The 22,977-nt window shown below is 40.1% G+C and overlaps 1 protein-coding gene across 8 annotated transcripts in view; it reads right to left on the bottom strand.

Annotated features, from left to right (window-relative positions):
* The window catches only part of DNM1L (dynamin 1 like), a 36,291-nt gene extending 14,335 nt beyond the window's left edge, over nt 1–21,956 (bottom strand). For 4 of the 8 annotated variants that reach the window (XM_084507083.1, XM_084507087.1, XM_084507086.1 and 1 more), the window contains exons 1-7: nt 21,738–21,955; nt 11,758–11,905; nt 5,213–5,259; nt 4,019–4,090; nt 3,363–3,449; nt 2,385–2,547; nt 349–469 (exon numbers count right to left, since the gene is read on the bottom strand). In XM_084507083.1, coding sequence (XP_084363209.1) covers nt 349–469; nt 2,385–2,547; nt 3,363–3,449; nt 4,019–4,090; nt 5,213–5,259; nt 11,758–11,905; nt 21,738–21,839 — 740 coding nt within the window. In that variant the 5' untranslated portion in view covers nt 21,840–21,955. Of the gene's footprint in view, nt 1–348; nt 470–2,384; nt 2,548–3,362; nt 3,450–4,018; nt 4,091–5,212; nt 5,260–6,426; nt 6,466–11,757; nt 11,906–21,737 lie in introns of all 8 variants that reach the window. The other 4 variants (XM_084507085.1, XM_084507084.1, XM_084507088.1 and 1 more) reach the window with 2 other exon arrangements.
* Nucleotides 21,957–22,977: the final 1,021 nt, after the last annotated feature.

Raw genomic sequence — 22,977 nt, 5'->3', positions numbered from 1 at the left:
ATATGCATTTAACATGATCTTAGCACTAGTGTGAAATATCTATTAGTGCTATATCAGCAATAATGTGAACAGCTAATCAGGAACATCCCTCAAGCTAAATATCAGTACTGGAAAGAAGTGACACAACAGTTCTTTTAGAAGAAATGTCCCTATTCCTTTCTAAATTAGCAGTTAATTGACTGGAAGAAGAACAGATTTTTGAAAAGTCATCAACGAGCTTGTTGCTTGCTTGCTTATTTCAGCATCAGGTCACTTTATTCTTAAACCCATGCTCATGGTTAAATAAACCCAAAGCATTACTTCATATTAACAGTCTTTAAAAAATGATATAAATGTGCCCAGACAGACCTGTTCACCACACCAATGATGCCAAGTTTTACTGGAATCACTCTTCCCATAAGCACATCCATAGCATCAGTGCCAGCATCCATGAGATCCAGCTTTGTGATAACAGCAAGAGTTCTTCGACCTACCAAAAGGAAAACTCACTCAAAGGGATGTTTTGTCTTGATCAAGGTAGCTAAGGCCCATCATTCAAAAAGTTCCTCAGGAATGAAGCATGAATTATAATAGGACAAACCAGCAAAGACCAGCACAAGAATGTGTAGTACTAGTCTATCTGGAGCCCCTGTATGTATATAAAATATAACATGGTTTGGCAGGTATTGCTCCCCATATGTACGTGGTTAAAGAAAATGTTTTAGGTTCTATGTGGTTCAAAATTTTCACTAATTGCAACAAATATTTTTGCATAGTACATGAAGTCAGAGGTGCTAAGTACTTGTAGAGAAGACTAAGGCAGGCAGGGGACCTGCAGGTATGAGCAAACTGAACTATTTTCTAGGATCTGTGTAGAACTAGATATAATGCCAATGTTTCAAACGATTTTTGAAACACCACTACTACTGAAAAAGCTACCAGAGGAAGTAACAGGACCACTTCAAGCACTGTGCAAACACATAGCCAGAATCCCAAGAGACTGAAAAAGCAGTATGGGATTTATTTTGCTAACAAAACAGACTTTTGTCAAATATGTGATGTTTTCTGAATGAAAGTTTAAACTTCATTATTAGCCACTGTGGAAGAAATAGTGACTCAAATTCACTACGTAGGTAAATATGGCACGTTTAAACAGATAGGCTAACATGTACAAGTTTTGTCTAGGGCCTTAGTATTTCCTTGGCTCTTAGGTCAGAAAATGAAAGTGGCAAGAACTTTTTCTTTTAAATCATAGCATGCTTTTCAAGTCTATAAATAATGCAGTAACTCCGAAAATGAGAAGGTACTTGGCTCCTGAAACTTTAAGATGAATGCAAGTTTGAAATTCTAACCAGTTTAGCACTCCAAATTCTCATTACATACCATTGTGCTTACAGTTCTTGCAACATAAGCTGCCACTCCAGACCTTTAAGATTAGAATTTTGGGAAGTGATCCAAAAGTCACAGCTGATCACTTTTACAGGAATAAATTAACAGGAAAGGGTCAGCTGCATTGAACGAGGACAATCTGACTGAAGACGCAGCCAAGAGAAGAGATTCTCCCTCAAAGCTATGTGGCTGTGCAACCCTTAAACACTTACGCAGACAGGCCCAAGCAGACTTGGGGTTTGAAATCAGGTGAGAAATACTAATTTTAAGGAAAGAAGAATCTGAGCGTAAAGCACACCAACATCAAGTTTTACCCTAATTTCAATATATCTATGTTCAAAGTATACATTTTCATCTTCTTTCAAATCATAGTGCCATTTATTAGTAAATAGTACCAACAGCACCTCTCATACACAAGAAACAGGTACCCAGTAGCTGCAGATCTATTTCAAAGTCATTAGGTAAATCTAAAATATCATAACCCTCTTTTTAGATTGTAGAATCTGTCATACAAATGCAGAACGTTAAAATGGATACTTACAATATATGTTATTTTTACTCTTACTAAAAGTCACTAAACAAATGGCTAAACAGTTAAATATTAGCTGCAGGATGACATTTTCTCTCATAAAAGAGAGAATATTGGACAATAAAGCATGAAGTCATCCTAACAGACTAAATTACTAAAAATCTCAAAACCTCCAACATTCTGTAATGAAAAAAAAAAGTGTTTTTCTGAAAACAGAAGTTGCTCTTATGACTATTAAAATATTTCTGTGGCCTGTTTGTAAGCCAGAAAGCTCTTAAGATATTAATTCATCACAGCATTTTCTGAGTTGCAGGGACTGCAGCAGAAAATCTTTAAGCAAATATAATAATTATATTTTCTAGGAAATGCAGGAACTTTTACTTTCCTCGTTACTTTTTAAAAAAAACTTTAGCTTTATTTTAGGATTTAAATGATTTTTTTTTTTTTTTTTAAGTATTACAGAATCTAGGTTTTTTTTTCTGCTTACCATCTGGATCCACCTCCCGTGCAATTTTAAGTGCTTCTGAAGTGGCCATGTCTGTGTTAGCTGCTGTAACTGCCAGAATAATTGAATTTGGGTTGCTGATGAATTGAAGGATTAGCTCTCTTATTTGAAGTTCAATATCCTTAGGCTGATCACCAACAGGCACCTAGAGAAAAAACAACGTAGAACTTCTCAAAATTGTACGTTTATTCCTCTGTTAGATCACTCATTAAAGATTTATACTCTGCACAGTGTAAGCACAGTTTCCAGCCCCTTCTTTTCCCCTTCACAAAGCAAACAGAAAAGGAGAATCTTGAAAGGAATAAAAGCTAAAAACACTCTTATAAAAGTGAGGATCAACTCATATGATTTGTTTTGATACTGTTGTCAAGATGACTCGCTATCCAAGAATCACCTGCAGAACAGGCAGAGTGGGGTGCATATGTCTGCAGAGGCAGGTAAAGAAGTCATCGTGATCACCTTGACACAGAAAGTTATTCAGTATAAAACCTGAACAAACAGGATCTGAACTCTCCTTCTAATGTATTCCCACTTTATACAATTTCTTAGGCAAAACGTGCATAGCAGCTTCTGCAGAAGCAATAGGAAAAACATTTTTAAGCTTGTCAACTGCCCATCTATCTGCAGAAACGGATCTGAAATTTAAGAGTTCTCTCTTCTCTTCAAAGGAATATGCTGCTTGTGCAATGTTTCTGATCACTCAATTCCATATAGAAAGAGGAAGAGCTTAAGTAAATCCAGCTCTTCTAACAGTAGACAGCACCAGAAACTCAAATCCTACACCAGAACATGGTGACATCTCAAATTTATATCACCAGATACTTAAACCAAGGAGGAATGTTTTAGTTCTTGAAAGCTGTTTAATCTAACAATACAGAACCAAGCCAAAGACTAAGCATATGATCCTTGATTCAAAACAGTGTTTACAGCAAGTCAGAAGAAAAGCATTTCATATGTTACCTTTGTCATTCCTGGTAAATCTACAAGAGTCAGATTTACAACATTGGATGAAAAAATTTTAAGATGAATAGGTTCAGGACTGATTCCCTAAAAATAAAATAATAAAGAAACGTTAATCACTGTACTGGATTATGTAAATGACCCTTTAGAAAGCCAACAGCTGAAGTTTTATATAAAACAGCTAACCAAACAACCAAAACAAAACAAAAACCCAACAGCTTTCTTCCATCATACATCTTACACCTACCTACTTGGTGAGAAAAAAAGCCAGCTACATTCATGAACCAACTGCTTTTATCCTCGCAAAATAATGCATAAAAGGCTTTCTATTTCAGTAATTATAATAGATATTTGAGAATAAAATACTTGATTTTATAATCATACAAGAAGCCATGTATGTGGAAAAAATACACGTATGATTAAGTTTATTATTTTTTGCAAGATTATTATGGAAGCTTTGAAGTAAAGTGACAGCAATTCTCTGCACTTCCTTTTAGCTTTATTCATTCATCTCATGAATACAGTGAAAAACCTTGAGACAGCAAGCAACATGACTATGATTTTTCACGACAATAGTTCAATGCTTTTCACTTCTAGCTGCTAGAACTGCTTAAGAAAGGTTTCAGCAGCAAGACGATGGACAGTTCAGCATTTACCTTATTATTTCCTGAAATCCTCTCTGTTTCATTTTCTATTTCCTGACGAATTTCATCAAAATCTGTATAAATCTGAAGTATAAAAGAAGATTATTTAAACATCAAAGAAAGCATACTCTGACCTAATTGTGAAATAATGCTCCCTTCGGCAAGAGACAATGAAAATTTCTGTAACTATGTATGCCAAAGGTAAAAAAAAAAAAAAAAAAAAAAAAAAGTAAGAATGACTAATAGCCCATAAGCTAATGCTAACAGAAATCATCAGTGCTAAAAGAGAACTTGTAATCTTGGCATTTAATCTGTTGCAGCATCAGATGACAGTTATTAGCACTTACTACTAGCCATCAGTGTCATACAAGGTAGAAAAAATAGCATCCACCTAAAGAGAATTTCAAACATTTAATTCTATCACTGATTTAGTTACAACCATTTGAGGTTAGTAACAACACAGAGATTGAACCCCTGCACATCTGGGAGGGGACGAAGAACATGGATATTGTTTTAATTTTTTCCACTCTTGTCTAGTTTGTCCTCCTTCCACCAATTCAAAATAAGTTAGAACAGAGCTACACTTCCACATGTTCCCTCTGTGTTCCTCTTTAGGTTTCCATTAATTTCCATCATTGACTAGAAGATGAGGAAATCAGTTTAAAATAATAAAACACTGAAAAAGTATATCTGCCAACACAGAGATACACTGTTAACAAAGAGAGCTAATGCTTAATTTTTCACTTGAAGCCCTTCTCCTCTCTGAGAGGAGAAACAGAAGCCCTATTTCTCCTCTCCCTTGATAAATCTTATACTCTTCTTTCCTTCTCATAGCTTTCTAATCTCTCTCTAACATTGCCAGTTCTTCAGTGGATTAAAATGACCTGTGACTGTATAATTTCTTGCCTTTGCAGTTTCCATTCTAATGTCTCTCACGCACAAGAAAAAGAAGAAAGTCAACAGAACAACACAAAAGGGATTAAGATAAATAACTCAGGTGAATCAATGACCCACGTTCAGAGCCACTGATAAGTAACACATTTTTATAAGTTACTCTTAAAAAGAAAATCCTCAGTAATCTTGCATACAGTATAGAAGGTAGAATAATCTCCTTTCTGAGAAAGACAAGGGAAAGTGACACAGAATTAAGTATATATAGGACAGCATATTTATGACACTGCTGCTCCACCACCAGAGCAAACATACCTTGTTTTTGGTGTGAAGAAATTTACCCCATTCTTCAGCATCTATCTCTGAAAACAAAGAATTGGTACATGAGGAAGAGGAAGCAATGTTCCAATCACATTTTTCTGAGAGCCTGTTTATTGAAGACTAGACTGTGATTTTTTTTTCAAGCAGCAAGAGAAGAATTAGTCTGTTTTCTGCTGTTAGATGTTAAATAGCTCAGTACACAAACATGTATGATTCTGCTTATTTAAACGCTGCATCTCATTATTCTTTGTAATTTATCTCATTACACAATGTCCACCTTCTTAATTGGGAACTGAGCTAATCAGCTGTCCTACCATTCTTCAGAAAAGGTCTAATCTATTCAAAAATCAGCTTGCAACAGAAAACAAAATAATTATTAGCAATAGCTTAAAAAATGAAAAAAATACATCAGCTTTCAGCATCTTTTCTTTTACCATGCAAATGAGATCAAATTACAGCTGAAAGAAAAAAGTTAGAAAAACCTGTAGAACCAAAAAGAAAAAGGCACAAACAGAAAATACATAAGTATTCTACATAACAATGAAGTCTTAGGAGAACATGTCTCTTCCCAAATCTGTCATGGACCAAACATCTTAATTCTTGTCAGTCACCACGATGTCTGAAATTACTTGGGGGATACTCAGGAGCAGCCCCACAAACAGCAAAGAAGGTTTTGTCAACTCCTGCTTTGTAGCGCAGGCAGCAGTTTGAGGTATGCTGCAAGACACTTGTACTTTCACAGCTGGGTTTCAAAGCACCAATAACTTCTGTTTCAAAATTTTTAAGTTAGCCATCACTTCCCCTCTGCTCCTCAGTGCAGCAGTCTGCTCTACAAGAAATCTGGCCACTTGGCAAACACACAGCTTACCTGAAATTAAGTCACCATTCAAAACATTTTTTTTTCACTTAAGTTGAATTTCAAGATACTTATCACTAGAGATCTTTCAAGGGATTTGGGAATTAAAAGCGCAGAAAGTTCTATGAAGCAGCAATGACACAGAAAAGCAAAAATCATCTCATTCTAATGCAACAAGGTCAGAAAGCTAAAAATCAACTAAATCACAAGACTCGGCAAAATAATCAATCAACACAGTAGCCATTGTGGAAAAGTAAAAGTGTAATCAACAAGTGGCATGAAATGTATGTGGTTAGTGTACATAAGCATGCACTTTATGTGTAGGGAGAAAAAGCAAATGCAGAAAGGCAACCTTTAGTAAGGTGTCTTGGATTTTTCCATGTAGCAGGGTCTGCAGTTAAAGAGAAACAGTATTGAACGATGTTTAAAATTTTTCATCATATTTAACATAGCATTTTATTAACCTTCATCACCAGACTATTACAAAGATCACAGATGCATGCAGACAGATGTGCATGCTAGTCTACTACTGATGAGAATGTGTAACATTTACAGTATGCACGGCAATAAGATCTAAACAGAACGCTGAGAAATGCTGCTTATTAATTGATATTCTAGATGACGAAGTGTAGTTTTAGTTTACTATTGTTCTTCATCTAATTCCAATAGCTTACAATACTTTTTTCTGAGCAAAGAAAATGTCACCCATAGTTTCTGCAAGGCTAAACTTCATTGGCAAAACGTTTCTCATCTTTTATTCATGGCAAGAATGAGAAAAAGTCAAGCACATTTTTAGTATCGCTGAAGGTAACATTACTGCACAGCAAAGAAACGAGTTTTGCATCCATATCTTAATGATGAAAATAAATTTATGCAGATTAAGAAAATCAGAGCACCTCTGAGACAGATTTAAGAAGAGACAATCTTAACAACCACCATTCTCAACTTTAAGTTTCTCATGTTTACATAAACTCTGTTACAAAAAATAAAGAAAACTCTTTATTGACGTGTTAATGAGTTTACAACTCGATTTTTCTGTGATGCCAGTGAAACACTACAGAAGGGCAAGAATAAAACAAACTTAGTCTTAAAGACTGTTTTTTTGGCAGCATAGGAATCTGATGCTAGGTTTAGTTCTATGCACAAAGAATTGCTTTAGTATCATCTATTAACTTTAAAAAAAAACATACAAAAATGATACAGCTTAGTAAGAGGCATTGCATCTTACCTTGTTACCATCCATGGATCTAATAAGGCCAACTTTTTTTTTTTTTTTTTTTTTTTTAACAAGCTACAAGTTTTCCTTGCTATGTATAACACAAGAGAAGATGGAACCCATGATAAAAGGCTTAGTCTTAAACTCAGTCTTAGTACTTATAGGGAAAAAAAGATTTAAGGAATAAATGCAATGTTCCAAGATGTACAGAAAATCTCACTTTGTGCAAATACAAGTCTAATTTTTCTCAGAAGTTTTATTTTATACAGCAGGAAACTCCTGCCCCACTCTTCTCAAGTCTATGCTGACACCCACCCCTTTTAACATTTGAGGAAAAAAATCACAGTAGCTCTACTTTAATGCAAAGGAGTTTTTAGGAAAGGAGGAAGGATTTGCATCATTACACAGAATGCAGGGATGCTCTAGGCAAGGAGAAAATATTTCAATTAACCTACATTCAACAACCCAGTACTTTCTGACTGACACATTGAACATTTTTTAATATCACTAACTTCACTAGTAAATCAGTCTTCCCCCTAGTTATTTTTTTATTATTATTTGTAATCTTTCCAGGTAAAACTTTCAGGTGTATTAATCACGTGATTACATACAAGCTTTAGTGCTAGATAAAGTGTGCAAAAATGGCATTACAGTCATTACAAAATTAAGTCTTCAAGAGGATGAAAATAAATGATTAAAACAGCAGCTATTAAGAGCAAACATCCTGCCTTTCAAAAACACAATCATCCAAATAAAACAGCAATCTGTGGTCATTCATATTCTGGAGCAAGACCTGAAATGTTTAGTTAGTATACTGGAAAACTGGACACGCTGATGATACTTTTCTCAGAACTGCCCTCTGACAAATTATTACTTGTCATCCCCTATACTGCAAAGTTTCCTTCAGAAGTTCAGATACTATACAATGCTAACAGAGTTCAGTTATTCCAGTATCACTTCTCACTTCCTAAGCAGCAGAAATGTTCTTCAGGCACTATCGGAGCACAAAGAAGGTGTCTAGAGTCATAAAAGGCTAACACCATGGAAGTTTTCTTGCAGCATGGCAACAAGAACTTCCCAAATACTTTAAGTCTGCAAAGCATGCAGAATCTTACTTGTTTTCCTAGCTTTCTACTTCCCCTACCTTCACAGCTCTTAGACCCCGCAGTCTACTCTTTGAATGCTATTTTTTCCCCATTACCTCATCCTTTCCTGTCTTTCTTTAAATGAAAAGAAATCCAACTTGTGAAAATACACGTGACCTTTTCCCAATTCCTTCTGCATGTTGGACCATTTCTTTCATCCTCGAGGACAATCTCTCTCGGGTGAGAGCTCTTATTATTATATTTAGAAATATATATCAATTAATTCTCATTATTATTATATATTATATATTTTTCTATAAGATTATTTAATAATACTTATAATTTATACACAGGAAAGTACACTGAAGCAGTCTGCACTTTTGGGGAGCTAGGGACAGGAGACTCATGTTTGAAGTAGAGAGCAAAAAGCTGACAAAACAGCGTTGAATTTGCAAGGAACAGATGTGTATTAATTATTCTGTGTTCCATACCAATTCCCAATTCTACCTGTTCAGAATTTGACCAGCGTTCAGCTTCCTATCTTGGATTAAAAAAAGAACCTATACAAACATATACACACATTTCCTAGTTGGCTATCCATATGCTCCCTCCTCACTGCCATTTCTTAACACATGGATAAGCTGCCAGAAGCTACAGGACCAATTAAATAATGAATGAGTTCAGCCCCAGGTCTCTCTTGTACACTGCTTCTCCTGTAATGCAGTAAGAGAGCACACGGTGTGATATCACCACATCAAACACACCCTGTGCTGAATCACTAGAGGCTAACAATAAATAGCAAAAGCATATGAGTATGCTTCTTTCACATCAAACTATGCACATCGCTGTAGCATATATGCATCAGTTTGAAATATGTGATGAAAACACAGTACTTCATATGTAACGGAAAATTCATCTCTCTGGTCTTTTCCAATGACTTTCATCTACTACAGTGACCACTGCGCAAAGGTATCACACATAGCTCATCAGAGAGCTCAAGGACAGCAAGGAAGACCCTTAATGTTTCTTGTTAAAAATGTCAGATGTTAGTTCAAACATCTGGCTGTAATTCTTTCTCAACAATCTTTCTAAATGTGCTCCAAAGAATCAAACAGAAAACAATAAGTTATAAAAAACTACCCTCTAAATTGATGAACTAATGTTCTTTGGCAGATGACATGCATCAGAAGATATCAAAATAAAGCTATTTGAGAAAGACAATTTCTTCCTTCATAGCCATAAAGATAACGCAATTGTCCATGCTTAAACAAATACCACAGCAATCCAAAGTGCTTTGTGTTAAAAACGGGGAAGCTTTCTGGATGCAAACACTCAGACAGAAGTTAAACTCGAGGTCACAAAATCACAAGGGATCACAAAGCAACAGGGCAGTTGCACAAAAGTATCCGTGCACACACGCAGTTCATTACCAGGACGTTGAGGAAGCAACATGCCAGGACTGACATTCTCATGTCCAAGATTCAGTTTGTAACGCAGAAACCTTTCATACCAACAACATCTTTTCCTGCAAGACTTCCCTTTGGGAAATCCAAAACACATTTAAGCCCTACTTCAGCATCCAAATCAAAACAAACAGAAGCGTGGCCTCTAATAGCATAGTGACTTATAAAATCTCAGACAGTGGAGCCAGGATAACAGGTTGCCATCTTTTTTCTTTCCAAGCTACTTGATCCCATCTTCTCAGATGAACCACAATCTGTACATAAGCTAAGCCGTATCAGTGACAAAACCACTGTGATTTGCCTGAATTCTGAGGGAGAAGAGAGGCATTTCAAATATAACTGGTAGGAGTCATAAAAGTCTGTCTGTTCTTAGCAAGCCTACATTTCTCTCCAAAGAACATCAGGAAGAAACCATAACAAGTACATCTTACATATTGATTTTTTTCTTTAAAGGTCTAAATGGGCCTTATAAATATTAATTTAGGCCAACATCCTAATGCAGTAATACCATTAATCCATTCAAATTTAAAATTCATATCCACAGTTCAAATGCAACCTACAGCAGAAAGTCTCTGCCTTGACTCCAAATACTTGGATTTCAAAATTACCTTTTATACCTGTAAAGTTGCATTCTGAAAATTACCAAAAATCATACACCGTACAATGCGAGTAGGGTGAAACCACTTTTAAAGAAATCAGATCTGTCGTTCTTAAAAAGTAGCCAAGAGTTAAGAATGTTAAGAATGGGTTACTGGTCTTGGAAGGTTTTCAAGACCAAACTAAATAAAGCCCTGAGCAACCTGGTCTTGAGCTCAAAGATGGCCCTATTCTGAGCAGGAGACTGGACTCCTAAGATCATTTCCATCCTGAATTTCCTATGATCTCTTCACAATCCAGCACATCCTGGACTGCATATTGTGTCCTGCATGCTAAAAGCTCTTAATTGTTATGAACCAAAATTGTTTTCTGCTTGTGGCAATATTGAAAATTGGAGCATTAACCTTTAAACTGCACATTAGGAACTGTTCTTCAGCAACCAATGAGTATAAATATTACATGAATAGACGTACTACAAAAAAACTTCTGTTACCTCCACTTACTATTTCTGGAAATAAACTCCAAACAATTTAAACACAATAAGAATTAAAATTTGTAGCCCTGAGATTATCGCACCATCAAAAGTCTGTGTACCTTCACTGTCTAAATCAAAAAATATAAGATGCTCAGAAGGTGGATATGGTCCTGGTGGTCTTTCAAAAGATCAAGAGCAGCAGTTAGTACAGGATGCGTTCAAAATCCCAGGGGACAACTGAGATGAATTTCATGATCTGCTGGAGGATAATAAACACTGCAGAAGACAAAAGCTTCAAACTAGAGACCATCACAATACTTAAAGCATCGTTCTTTATGTGCTTACTGTCTGCACTGAGAGATTCTATCTGTAAGCTACAGGATGTGCCTATCAAATTCTTTTTGCTTCTATGGCAGGTTTCCTTGTTTTTATTTCTCCTTCCACAGCTTTGTCCAGAGTTTATTTCTTCACCTCTTTCGACAAAGTCATATACAGTCATCCTCTCAAGGAAAGGTCTTATTTAAACACCAAAAGAGGAAGGGGATAAACACACACACAGGAAACACATGATTGCTCTATACAATCATGATCATAACTGAGATACTTATTTTGGTCTGCTTTTCTCAAAAGTACTTGCTAAGAACAAACAGAAAAGCTTGAAATATTAGGTATTTTGAATATCCAAAAGCTTTTGGCTTCATGACTTTTGCTGTATGAACACAACAGCTGTAACAATGGAAGTTTCTTCCAAGTAAACATTTAACAGTACAGTATTTTTCAGTAAAATGCACAAGAAAGATTAAAAGTCTCTTTCCTACTAGGCAACACACTCTTAGATCTCACTTACCATTTTCATCTCCAGCTGTCTTCCGACCATCCTCTGGGGAAACATGCACCAGCTGCAGAATAAGGGGTCTTCGGGTGACAACGCCGGTACCTCGTGGGAGCAGATCTCTCCCCACAAGACTTTCCAACACAGAACTCTTTCCACTGCTCTGAAAATTGGAATGTAGCTACATTATTTTCTTGAATAAAAAAATGCTTTAACATTTTAAATGTTAAGGTTTTAGCTTGTTTTCACCACTCCCACAGTTGTCTAGTCTGTCCTCTGATATACAGTGTCCTACAGAAAGTATCTGACAGGCTCAGTGCATCTAATACAGTGATATCACATCACACGGGCAATACAGGGCACGTCTGATATAAGTCAGTAGCTGTTTAAACCTGCTTTTGATACTTAAAAGCCATGGTGATGGATGTACTTCTATTTCTTAAGGATAAATTAAACCAGTAAAAATCTAACATAACACTTTGAAAGTCCAACCTATAAGACTTTGAGGGGTTTTGGAGTTATTTGTTGTTGTTTTTAATAGGACTATAGTAAATTCTTCCAGTTTTCTGTAGTGTGTAAGACAACACAGTCATGCCACAAGAAAACATGTTCTGGCAATCACTGCAGCCAGTTAGGAGCTGTTACTACACAAACAGTTCCAAACAATTCTCTGAAAAAAAAAAAAAAATGAATGCACTCTTTTGACAGCTAGAACATGTATTGCCACTATACTACCACAGTTCAGCTTACCAGTTCTGAAAGAGCAGATACAAGACTTTAAATAAATCAAAAAATGAGCATATAAGCTACCATAACATGAAATTAAGAATACTCAAGACTGATTTTAAGTATCAAACATTTAGTAGCATCTTAAGCGATTTTTCTAAAAAACAAAAAAAATAGATCAGCAGAGATCAAGGATACAGTACAATCTGGCAGCACCTGAGGACACCGTGCACTAAAATCTTACCAAACCGCAGCTGAAGAACCATGTGGCCAAAGCACAAAGCAGTTCTGGAAGCCTCCCTGCCAGAGTTTTGTCGTAGCACAGTTCAGAAGTATAGCTAGTGTTACAGACAGTGAAAACACATGAATTTCAGAGTGACAGACAGGTCACTTTTTGACAACCTTTGCAGTTTAAAACAAGTGGAATGCCTGCTCAAGAAGATGAAATGCAATAAAAGCTCATCAGCTGCACTGAAAAAAGCATGCTTTCCTTTATGAAAAATATTTTGAACATCTCTTGAGCAACATTGCTTTCACATGGGCAGAAAGGGCTGAAGGTGAGACCTGGATGAAGTGGCTGCTTTTGAACATAATCTGAGTAGAGAAGCATAATGAATAAATAGCTCAAGACTCTTCCAAAAACCCCATCAAGACAGAAAACCAAAATCCATGGGGTAAGTCACTGCACACTACTGCTCACCATTTGGTTACCAAAATAGCAGGAAGCTGAGATTGGTACCTCAGAGGTCTGTACTGGGACCTGTACTATTTAGTGGTTTATTAATGACAGGCAGTGGGATCTAGCACACCCTTTGCAGGTTTGTGGACAACATTACGCTTGAGTGGTGCAGCTGACACGACAGACTGACACAACATGCCATCCACAGGGACCTGGCGAGGCTGGAGAGTTGGGCTCCTGCAAACCTCACAAACCTCAGCAAGGCCAAGTACAAGGTCCTACACCTGGGTAAGGGCAATGCCAAAAATGAACGCAGGCAGGGCAATGACTGGATTGAGAGCAGCCCAGCAGAGGACCTAAGAGATACTGGTGGATTAAAAACTGGACGTGAACTGGAAGTGCACATTTGCAGCCAAGGAAGCCAGGGAAGTCTCCATGGAGGTCTTACAGCAGCCTTGCAATGCCTACAGGGGTCTGCAGGAAAGCTGGGGAGGGACTGTTGGTCAGGGAGTGCAGTGATAGGGCAAAGGGGAATGGATTTAAACTAAAAGAAGGGAGATTTAGGTTAGACATCAGGAATTCTTCCCTATGAGAATGGTGAGGCCCTGGCACAGGTTGCCCAGAGAAGCTGTGGCTGCCCCATCCCTGGAGGTGCTCAAGGCCAGACTGGATGGGGTTTTGGGCAGCCTGGGCTGGTGCGAGGTGTCTCTGCCCATGGCAGGGGGGTGAGACTGGGTGGTCTTTAAGGTCTTTTCCAGCCCTACCCATTCTGTGATTCTCTGACAAACTACACATGGAAAAAGAACACGATGTCCTACACCACTCCCACAGCCCAGGTACTTTCAGACGTAAAACGAATTATCTGGATCCTCTGCAGTGGTTTAATAGCTGACAAATGTACAGTCATACATCAGATGAGACATTGCAATACTCCACACATCAGGAAATTTGTTTCTAATTGCGTTATGCTTCCTTATTAAACCAATCTGCTCTTGGAACATGATACAGTACCTAATGATGCACTCCTTAATCTGGATCCTATATACATCCATTATCAAGAATTATCTGGCAAGAAAAGCAGTAAACACCAGGCTGATCTTTCTCTGCCAGTGGGAGGAAGCGAGGGATATGGGGTCTGCTCAGAACACAGATTCAGTTCAGCCAACCCTTCATACAACTGATGTGGGCAGGGACCAGAACTTATGACTAAGGGTACCACAGAATTTTTAGGGATGAATTTACAGCAGCATCATGCTTGTTTTGTCATCTCACTGGAACTACTGTCATTATATGAAGCAAGGACTGAAATACCAAGTCCAAAAAAAGAGTAACACATTTCAGTCTTTTGTGGCACATCAGTCAGGCTTTCTTCCATACCCTGACCCAATCCTAGTTTGAAATATCTGTAATTAATAATGACTAGAAGAACTTAATATAGATTACCCAGAAATAAAGGTAAATACAGGAACACCTTGCTGTCTGTTGCTTTTTTAGCCATTGTGTCAAACCTCCACTGCCAAGCGCGTAACGTTCTGCTCTGTTAACCACCAGTCTCACCCAGGTTACTGGGTAGCAGAACTACGTTTTTTCCTAGAAGTGCAAACCTAAGAAGGGAGGCTGCACACAGGAACTTCAGAAATGTTTTATTTGAATACACAGTACGTATGATGTAAATTTTATCAGCATTCTAACTGCCTCCTGAACAGTTACATCTTCATTCTTGTCAACATCATCTTCAGGCTAATCTAGATCAAGGATGAAGGACAAAAACAGGGAAGTGACTGAGCACTTGCTCACAAATTGAAGAGCTGAGATCTCTCAGATCTGTGATCCACTCCCGGGAAGCCAGCGTCCCTACTTGTTACAGGTCCTGATGGTCCCACTTCTGCCTCCCCATTCTATTTCATATTTACTTGCCCCTGCTTTACTTCAGTTGTGTGCACTTCTGAAGTACCAGCACACATTTTCTCCCATCCATGACATTAATTCTCATGAGGAAATTCCCCTTGCATCGTGCTGCCTGACCAGCCACGCTTGTCAAGAATTCAGACGAGGCAGATAGCAGGGCATGACTTTGTCCAGCCGCCTCCGCAGCGGGAGTTGTTCCTTTCAGAGACACCTCAGGGCTGCTGACAGGCCAAACAGAAAAGATTCTGTATTGAACATTTTCAAGTAACACTATGAAGAGCCAGCCATATTTATCCCACTCTCTTCCTTGGCTTTCTCATCCTATTTCTAAGCCCACAGTGACATAATGAGCAGTCCTAGCTTTAGAGGGCTTGCTCCCTACACACAGAACACCAAGACACATTCTCATCAGCATCAGCAGCCTGCCCGTGCTTCCCTTGTTTCTTCCCTCTTTTCTATCACTGCTGATACAACAAGAAGCTGCTCTTGTCGCCCTTGATGCTCCTTGCCAGTTTCAGCTCTAGCTGGACCTTGGCTTTCCTAATACCATCCTCACATAAGGAGGCAGCATAAAGGAACTTGTCCTCTCTCCTACCTCCCGCAAGTCTTCTACTTCAGCGCTCAGTTCTCAGTCTCCTCCACACCGCTGTCCTCATCTGTCTGCTCATCATCCCGACTATGTGCCCAGACCACCACTTTGTGCTCCAAACACATGGTTCCTGAAGGCACCCCAAGTCATTTGGGCTTCACTGTACCCCCCACCCAGCTCAGTGAATAAGCCAGCCCGCCCTGAGGAAACCCAGTCCTTCTGATAGGACCAAATGATACATTTTTCGTTATCTAATCAAATGGGGAAAAAAACTGCAAAGAACTCCTGCAACACAATGCAGATTGACTGCAGGAAGGCACAAGAAAAGCAGAATTAAGGCAGCACAGTCAGTAGTCCCCATGACTTCTTCATCACCAATGTTTGAGAACAACAGCAAGGAATAGGGAAGCGGAAGAGGTTTTGTTTCCCCATGAGATATAACAGCTCCTGAAGAATTTTCTTACGATGAGCAATGCATCTACCTTGATGTCTGAGAGAAAATGGCAGCAATCTCACCATTTCTGTCACACAAGAATTAATTGACAAAGTCTGGCTGGCTAAACTATTCTCTCAGAGACAGATATATACGTGGCTTGCCAAATTCCAATCCCATTATTGGGAAATACAAGCTAATGCGTTTTTACTGAGGTCTCCTTTACACAGCTCAGCCAAAATAGTTCAGGAACCCTGCATTTACACCACATCTAGCTGTACATACATGTCAAACAACAACAAACCCACAGAGGATTTGCAGTTGCGTTTTTCTCTATACATCAATTCCCAATGTCCTCCAATATTTCGCCTGAGACAAAAATACCTCATTTAATTGGAAACAACCAACACCAAATTTAGAGAGAATGTTATTTCAGGGAACTGCGATATTTAAAGATCCACATTTATAAGCAGTACAGACTGGATTTACATATTATCACTTACAGTATTATCTTTTTTCCCAATAAACAAAACAAAAAACAAAGCCAATTTGTACCTTTAAATAAGAAGCAGCCAGTGAACCTACTGGCTACTATATAAAGAAATATTCTCCAAGAACTACACAGGGTTTTTCTGCCCAGATTCTGAAAGGCATTTGCCAGGGCTTGTTTCTTTAATCACTCCTGGCCTTTGTTTTCCTGAAAACATGTTTTCCTTGCACTATTCCCTGTGGGCAAGATACAAGTTACATCCTTTTTAATTAAAATAGGGGTTCTCAAAGAAATGCAGTTACCAAGCACAAGCTGAAGAGAAACCTGGCAGCAAACATACAAAACTTGGGGGAAAAACACCACTTTGTTCAGATCCTTCTCCAGTTGCGTCCTTTCTTCCACAGTAACTGGAAGCTTGCAAGCAATTGCAAGTCAATACCTTCATTTAAATGATGCTTAATATCACTTTCACATTTAAAAAGTGGAGGGATTAAGATAGGAATGAGATCACAGTGTTTTTAAACCCGTGATTTTATTTATGTATAAAGCCTGCAGGTGGACGCTGTGTAAAGGTCAGCATCCCTCCAGTCAAAGCAGCTTTCAAGACCTACAAAGGAGCTGCTCAGAGACTCATAGGGCCCACCAGTGAAAAGAAACAGCCCAACACCAACTGCTGTTTGCACTGTTTAGCTTTAGCAGCAAAGTTTATACTATTCCTGGCATAAGTAAACAGCTAATTAACGTCAGCTTCACTTTGCTGCTCATTTGAAACACACACCAGAACAGTCAGGGCAGTATTTGACAGGAGGAAGGAATGGCAAAATGGGAAACAGTTATGCCCAGAACTAGACAGGGTACATGTCAGATATCAAGACAACAAAAAAGGCAAGGAGGCACAAAAAAAATAAATAAATAAAGGAAGTTTGCAAAATAGCTGAGAGAAAAACAAGTTCTCCCCAGCCAGCACTGGAGCTATGCTCTAGTTACACCTCCGTTCACAAAGGTAAGGCAGAAGTAAAGACCTTTGCCCCGAAATCCCAGGAAAGACCACTGGAAAAAAAGGAAAAAAAAAAAGGAAAAAAAAAAAAGGAAAAAAAAAAAAAAAAAAAAAAAAAAGGAGGCCATTCCTGGCCTGAGCTTTGCGTGGAGCTATTATACAATGGTTTGGGTTGGAAGGGACCTTAAAGACCACCCAGTCCCATCCTCTGCCATGGGCAGGGACACCTCTCACCAGCCCAGGCTGCCCAAAGCCTCACCCAGCCTGGCCTTGAGCACCTCCAGGGATGGCGCATCCACAGCTTCTCTGGGCAGTCTGTGCAAGGGCCTCACCACGCCCACAGTAAAGAATTTCTTCCTAATCTTCATCTAAATCTCCCCTCAATTTAAAACCACTCCACCCTGTCCTGTCATTATCTGTTTGAGCCAGGAGTGGCTCTCCATCTTCTTTAAGTACCAAAAAGTTGCAATGAGGGCACCCTTGAGCCTTCTCTTCTTTAGGCTGAACAGCCCCAACTCTCTCAGCCTTTCTTCGTAGGAGAGGTGCTTGGTACAGGATGAAGTCTCCTTCACCTAAAACCGGCTTTTCACCACCAACAACCAGGATTCACCAGTGGATGAAAAGCTCAAGAGGCTTAAAGGCCCACTTCTCCAGGGAAAAAGCAACGAAGCTCTGTAGAGCATCTGAATTTTAAACTCACAGAGCTAAAAACCAGATGCTTTGATAAGCATCCAGTGTATTCTTCTCCTCATCTCATTACCCGGGACCGTACATTAGCTTCCCATTGCTGTCAGCTTCTTGATGTGGAAATTATCCTCCTGTTTGGTCTAACTGCATATGCAGTTGTACATATTCAAATGCTCAGGTTGTTAGATCAAGAAGCCTTCCTCTGTAACAAGAGTTGCTTTAGTGTTGAAATATCGAGCACGACACTTACTCCAATCTGCGAAAAAAGAAATAAATGTAACGTTCATCTCCAAGCCGATCACAGAGCCTAATTAACAGCTCTTTCAGATGGTAGCATCCAACAAAACAAACTGTGTTAAATGCTGTAAACTACTCTTCCCTGTTTGAAGCCCCAAAATAGCATTAACTGAAGACTGAGCAACAGTAGTACATACATGGACACTTGAAAGGTTACATGTATTTAAAAATCCCTTCGTGAATTTCGGTTGGTTGCTAAATCAATTTCACTATGAAGGCTCTATTAAAACAAACACTACAAAGTGCAATTCTTCCTTTTTAACAATGGCAGTATTAGTTTTGTAGCAAAGGAGATCTCCTAACACTCAAGTTTCTACAGATCTAGGTCAATGACTTCTAAAAACACAAAACAGACTCCAAGAATTAATGACTTGGAAAAAAAAAGGGGGGGAGGGGGAGGAGGAAATCCACTTCTACACATCTCTAGGCACGGAGTTTATTGTTGTGTCTTTTATTACTTATTTTATTCTAAAAGTGATGCCCACTTCTGTACTGTAGGTACTTCATTTCTGTAATAACATCTACATGCCCTTAACATACAAGAGGTCATAACTAAACTTTTCTTCCCTTCTTTTATTAGGGCGTTAATGTGTTTGGTTGAAGCACTTTGATACAACCTTGTTATCCTTTACAGGTATGGACCACAAAGCAAAGCATTTTTATGAAACACATCAGAAGGCTGGGTACTACTGCACAAATATTGTTTAAGTAGTATTCCAGCCTGGACACTGCTTTGCATTTCAACAACGCAGTTGGTGAAAAGGCAACTGAAACACTGAATGAGGGGAAAAAAAAAGCAGCACTTCCCTATCTGGGCATGGCAAAAAGCACTAAAATAGCCATACAAAGTTGGCAGTGGGAGGGTGTCCTGCCAGTTCTATCAGCAGCAGTCTTCAATTTTTTTAACAGTCTCCGTACTGGGGTACAGAAATGACTCGTGCAGTATTTCGGTGGAGAACGCGAAGGAATTCTCAGATAACTGGGTCACAGGAACACCGCCAGAAGAAGGGCGAGAGGCCACCTACATGTCTAACTGAGAAATAGTTTGTAATTACCACCAAAATCTGGTTGGAAAAAGGAAAAACTAGGACACTTTAATAACAAACAAAACATTCAAAGAAATTAAGGATTATAAGCAGTTTCTAACTCTACAAATGCCAGAAAAGAAAGAATTAATTTGGGGCACAGAAGCTGAAATAAATGAGAAATGAAGACATAGCACTAAACATAATAAAAGGGTAGAAAAGAGTCACAGAATATAGGTAAGAGAAATGAACAACCAAAGTTATTAAGACCCCACATTTTCATTTTCCCCACTGAATACACAGAAGGTCATGCAAGAAAAGAAAAACGAGAGAGCTACAGAAATCTTAAGTGATAGCATTTGTTTTCCACAAAGAAAAATGGAGGTGCAAAATTTAAAGCTGTCTGTGAATGCTAGACAAAGTAGAAAAAAGTCAGGACTGCATATGCCAGTAGGCTATAAAGAAATCATCTGTGGGGAAAAAAACTTGCAGTTGCATAGCACAACCAAAAATAACTCCAGAAACAAGAGTGTAAATGGCACATTTAAAAAAATAAAATAAAAAATATATAGAAGCAAACTGCCAGAAGCAAAACTGTCAGCTCTAAGGTCATATTTGAGACATCTCCAGAAACCTGCTCTACAATAAACTAAATTCAAAATTAATAAAACAGTAATATTTTATTTTAAATATAAAATAATTGCACAAAATATCCGCAGAATTACTACACCCATAAAGACAACTGTATCTTTCAAGAACACAGAGTCACAGAAAATCATAGAAACAGGTTCTGTACTGTAGGTTGGAAAGGACCTACAGGATCATCTAGTCCAACCATCCTCCCATCACCAATACTACCCACTAAGCTATTAAATCACATCTCACAGCACCTCGTCCAGGTGCTTCTTGAACACCACCAGGGACAGTGACTCCACCACCTCCCCGGGCAGGCCGTTCCAGTGCCTGACCACTGCACCTGAACCCTGGCTAAAACAAACAAAAACAAGGTACAATTTCCCAAAGATATATGTTCCTGAAGTCGTGTACAGGGCCTGGCTGGGATGGAGTTAACTTTCCCTGCAGCAGCCCATACAGCGCTGTGCTCTGCATCTCTTCAGAGGAGGGGGAGTGAGAGAGCGGTTGTGGTGTAGTTCAGCTGCCCAGCAAGGTAAAACCACAAGTCTATAAAGGCCTTTGCTTTGGTCTGTAAAAAGATGTCGTGTCAGTTTACCTTATTCAAGGGTTTGTATGAGCATATAGCGCCAAAGGGGTATTAATGCTGATGGGTAAACTCTTGGGGGAGACTATTCAAATCAAATGCATGTCAGCATAGTCTTAATGTTTATTATGTACTGTATGTGCTTTTTCGAAATGTTAACTAGGATAAAGTTTTTACAAAAGATGGTAATGCAAAAATAAAATGCCACTTCGAGATATTTCGGAAAGAGAAACTAATACTTCTATTAACTTCACATATAGAGATACTGCATCTCTGTTTTGCGCCTTTCTGTTACAGAAATAAACTAACAAAACAGATAGAAAACTCCTACTCGTGTGATTGCGAATGTAAAAGAGATGGTAAGTTTTCATGAAGCGAGGGCCTCCTGCAAGCTACAAAAGCAGCAAGCCCCTAATATAAGACAGCAGCGCAAAGTCTCTGCCCCTGCGCAAGTGCTGTTGGTGTGTTTTGTGAACCAACGGGCGTGAAGTCACCAAATGCATTTTGCTTTTTGCTGGCAAAGCCGTGCTGGAGCCGAGTGCCTTCCAGCCAGCCTCACGGGCTGGCTCCCAGCACGCCTCCCGCAGGCCCCAGCGCCGTGCCCGTGCTGTACCCGCCGGGCTTGTCCCAGGGGAAACCCTGGAGCGGGGACATCCAGCCACGGCTGCCAACCCCTCAGGAACACGCAGCCCCACTAACTTTGGGGTTTTAGCGGAGTTTAACGCCTCCTTCCCGGCCCCCTCGCGGCTGTCGCAGCCCCACCGGCGGCGTTTGGCGCCCGGTGTCCGGCCGGGGGCACCGCCAGCCCCTTGGGGCCGGGCCCGGAGGCCTCCCGAGAGGCGGCCCCGCTGTCCCCGGCCGTGCCCTTGGCGGCGGTGGCGGCGGCGGCTGCGGGGACGCCCGCCTCGACTTTGCCCGGCCCGGCCCGGCCCGGCCCCGCCTCACCTGCGTGCCCACCACCACGATCTGCGGCAGCTGGATGATGTCGGCCCCCACCGTGTTGAAGACGTCCTGCAGCTTGTTGATGACGGGGATCAGCGCCTCCATGGCGCCGCGGAGCCCCGCAGCAGGCCGAGGAGGCCGAGGCCGAGGCCGAGGCGATGAATGGGCGCGACCGGCGGCGGCGGCAGCGGCTCCCGTCAGCCGCCCCCCCGCCCTCCTCCGCCGGCCGCCATTGGCGACGGCCCCCGCGCACGGTGCCGCCCCCAGCGGGCTGTGCGCGCAGCGCCCCGCCGCCGCTCGGCAGCATGGGAGTTGTAGTGCCTGGCTCGGGGCCGCGGCCTGCGCTCGGGCTGGAAGGGACCTCAAAGAACACCCAGTCCCAGCCCCTGCCATGGGCAGGGACACCTCCCACCCCCCCAAAGGCTTTTTGGCTGCCCAAAACCCCGTCCAGCCCGGCCTTGAGCACCTCCAGGGATGGGGCAGCCACAACCTCTTTGGGCAGCATCTACCAGTGCCTCACCACCCTCTGAGTGCAGAATTTCCTCCTAACCTCTCATCTCAGTTTTAAATCCTGGCTGATGTTAGAGTTTCTACACCTATTCTATATAAATTAGTCTTTTTCCCGTCTTCATGTCATGAAACTCTCAAACATGGAAATGAGCATACAAAAGGAGTATTTTCTTATTAAAACATCTTCGTAACCAAATCTCTCATTCTTACCCACGAAGTCTCACAGTGCTTGTTAGCGGACTGGTGTTTCATGATAAAAGCAGAAAGATGCCTAAACAGATTGTAATGAAGCCAGAGATAGAAGAATAGGAGCTTGCTTAATCACATTAATGATTTCTAAATAAAATAATTGTTATCATTAAAACCAGGAATGGAAGAATGGGGGCTTGCTTAATTGCATTAAGAATAAATGTTGCTGATTGTCTTTGCTTACTACTGTGCAAATTAACCAAAACAAGGAATCTCAGGGCCCCACAGAAGATGTTTCCTGACAAAAATGGGGAACCTGTCTCAAAAACCAGCTGAGACCGACCTTGTGGTTTGGACAAGAGCCAAGGAGCAACTGAGTCTGTACAAAGGCAGGGGTTCAACTAGTGGTGATGAAGAAGAGTTATCAGCCTTCATCCCCACGACCCCCTGACAACCAGTGCCCAGAAGGCACTGCACAAGCACAGACGGGATGAGTTTATGGAAATGACTTCTTGGAGCTAATTTGAATACAAAGCGGGGATAG

Source organism: Aythya ferina (assembly GCF_964211825.1).
Source record: "Aythya ferina genome assembly, chromosome: 1".
Taxonomy (NCBI): Eukaryota; Metazoa; Chordata; class Aves; order Anseriformes; family Anatidae; genus Aythya; species Aythya ferina.
Note: the sequence above shows the minus strand (reverse complement) of the source record. Positions and strands in the feature narration are given on the sequence as shown.